The sequence below is a fragment of the Meleagris gallopavo genome, chromosome 5 (assembly GCF_000146605.3).
Source record: "Meleagris gallopavo isolate NT-WF06-2002-E0010 breed Aviagen turkey brand Nicholas breeding stock chromosome 5, Turkey_5.1, whole genome shotgun sequence".
In the NCBI taxonomy this organism is placed as follows: Eukaryota; Metazoa; Chordata; class Aves; order Galliformes; family Phasianidae; genus Meleagris; species Meleagris gallopavo.
Window position 1 is genome coordinate 58,078,860 of NC_015015.2, and position 2,735 is coordinate 58,081,594.

The window sequence follows — 2,735 nt, forward strand, 5'->3', positions numbered from 1 at the left end:
TGGGCGCTCCTCTGTGGCGGTGTCCGAGCCGTGGGCAGCCTGAGCTGCGGGCACCCGGCACGCGCAAGGGTGGAACTCGATGGTCCGTAAGGCTCCTCCCAACCCCACCGTGCTGTGGATCTGCGATCTGTTTGAGTCACGGAATGGCCCGGGTTGGAAGGGACCTCGAGAATCACGAAGCTCCAACCCCCCCAAACCACAGGCAGGGCCACCACCTCCACATCTCACAGCAGCCCAGGCTGCCCAGGGCCCCATCCAACCTGGCCTTGAACACCTCCAGGGATGGACGGGGCATCCACAGCCTCTCTGGGCAGCTGTTCCAGCACCTCACCACTCTCACAGCAAACAACTTCCCCCTCACATCCAACTGAAATCTGCCCTCCCTCAGCTGCAAACCATTTCCCCTTGTCCTGCTGTTATCTCCCCTTTCCAAGAGTTGATTCCCCTCCTGTTTATAGGCTCCCTTTAGGTACTGAAAGGCTGCAGTGAAAACTAGGCTAAGCACTGAGGTGTATGTAGCCTGTAGCACAGACACCTGCTGGCTGATTGCTTTTGCTGGGGAGTTATTGAGTGTTGCTGTGGAGGTAGTAGTGCCCAAGCTTCATATTTAGTTATTAAATAGCCTTCCTAAATTTCCTTGCTGCAACTTAAAGCCCCTCGTTTCTTTCACTGTCTCTGTTGAACGTGATAAAAATGAGTAACCTCTTATTTATACAAAAAGTGAAAATTCTGAAACTTTCCTTTCTAACACCAGTTTTCCAAAATGCCTATTTCCATCCTGCATCATCCTATTCTGCGAGATATGGTTTAGTAGCTTGTGGTAGTAGTGGAAATGAGAAGACGGTTGGACTAGATGATCTTATAAGTCATTTCCAACTTGTGATTCTATGACTCTGATTCTATGATTCTATTCATATCAATAATGATTTCTGAGGCCTTTGTTCCTCTGTGGGGTACTGCTGGTTAGACCTTAATACTATGAAATAGATCTCGCTTGCATTCAGATCTTATGAATTGTGTATTTTGCTTCTCCCCTTCCCCCCCATTGATTTTCTTTCCCAATTCCAAATGATTTTTTGAACTGTTGTTTCCAGAACTACCTTGCATTCGGATTCCTCAGAACCAGGCTGTGAAAATGCTGAACGTAGACCCCATTGTGTTGGAATCTCCTCAGAAGTTCTTCTTGCGTGTAAAACAGAAATTGCAGCAGAAGCAGCAGCAAAAAGGTACTAGGTACTGCTTTTAGAAAGACTTCAAGAGCTTGCGGGGCTTCAGGACTCTGTTCTTGCTTATAATTTTTGATGTGCTATTGGCAGAATATTGCAGGGTATCATTTGCCTTTGTAGTCTGTGCACAGAGGAAGGAGGTGCAAGAAACCTGCAAGTCTCCCTTTTCAGCCCTGGAGATGGCGTTAGACCTGCAGGCTGCAGGTCAGGATGCTGCCTGCTGGCATTGAAGTTTGACATCATTTGTCTGCTTGTTTTTTTGTTTGTTTTTTCTTTCATGTGCACGTACTGAGCTCATTCAGACTCAGAGGTGTTGTGGTTAAGAACTCTTTATAAATGAGGTGTGACAGTTTGGTACTGGAATGGGAATTTGGTGGAAATATCCTAAACTATTTCTTTGCTAAGTCTTTTCCTCACTCTGTAGCTTTTAATACATAAAAAGAAAAGGCTTGGCTCCCTGACGAGAAAACTAGAATGAAGATTCTGGGAGCTGCAAGCTGGTGAGCCTTACATCTGTGTCTGGGAAGATCACAGTGCAGATCCTTCTGAAAAAGATGTTCAGGCACATGAGGGATGAGGAGGTGATCTGAGACAGCCAGCACAGCTTCACCAAGGGCAGGGCGTGCCTGAGCCACTGGTGGCTTCTGTCATGGAGTGATGGCATCGGTGGACAGAGGAGGGCAACTGATGTTGTCAGCCTGGACTTGTGCGAGGCTCTTGACGTGGTCCCACAGCACATCCTTATCTCTGAATTGGAGTGATATAGATATGAAGGGTGGACGATTTGGTGGATTAGAAATTGGTCAGAAGGCTGCAGCCATGAGCTTGTGGTCAGTGGCCCCATGTCCGTGTGGAGGCGGTCGCAGGCGGTGTGCCCAGGGGTTGGTCTGCCTTGGATCAGTGTTCATCAATGGCAGGCAGTGGGATTGAGTGCACCCTCAGCAAGTTTGCTGATAACAACAAGCTGTATTTCTCACTAGTACCTCATCTAAATCTACCCTCTGTTATTTTAAAGCTTAGAATTCCCCATATTCATTCTTATTCTGTAGTGTTTCTTCAGAGCAACTCTATTTATGTATATTGCATAATTCTTTTCCTAGAATGCAAATCAAGAAAATGATGCATGGCAAAGACAGTGTTTTCAGTTTCAAAATAGCACTTAAATTAGGGGAAAACTCAGAAACCTTTCTTTGTAGCTCCCGGCATAGCAGCAGCATGGGTAGAAATCAAGGTCTTGAAATTTGGAAAGAAGGATGTATTTGAGATTCTGGTTTTTATGAGTAAGAGAACCTTTTCTCTATAGGAAGAAAGGTAAGTATGCTAATAGATGTGTACATCAGCCTGCTTTTGGGGGAAAGTGGGATGCTTATTTGTTGATCTGTGATGAAAACCTAGTACAAACAAATTCAAAGAAGTGCTTGCTGTAAGGATTGGAAGTTGAATTAATGCTTTCAGAATAGTAATGCTAACCATGAGAACATACTCGTATTAACATCACTAATTGCCTTT

General features: G+C 45.4%; 1 protein-coding gene across 1 annotated transcript in view; it reads left to right on the forward strand.

Moving 5' to 3' along the window:
* The first annotated feature begins 1,080 nt into the window (after nucleotides 1–1,080).
* The window catches only part of MIS18BP1 (MIS18 binding protein 1), a 15,668-nt gene continuing 14,013 nt past the window's right edge, over nucleotides 1,081–2,735 (forward strand). Inside the window, exon 1 of the mRNA XM_010712174.3 lies at nucleotides 1,081–1,226. Coding sequence (XP_010710476.1) covers nucleotides 1,136–1,226 — 91 coding nt within the window. The 5' untranslated portion in view covers nucleotides 1,081–1,135. The remainder of the gene's footprint in view (nucleotides 1,227–2,735) is intronic.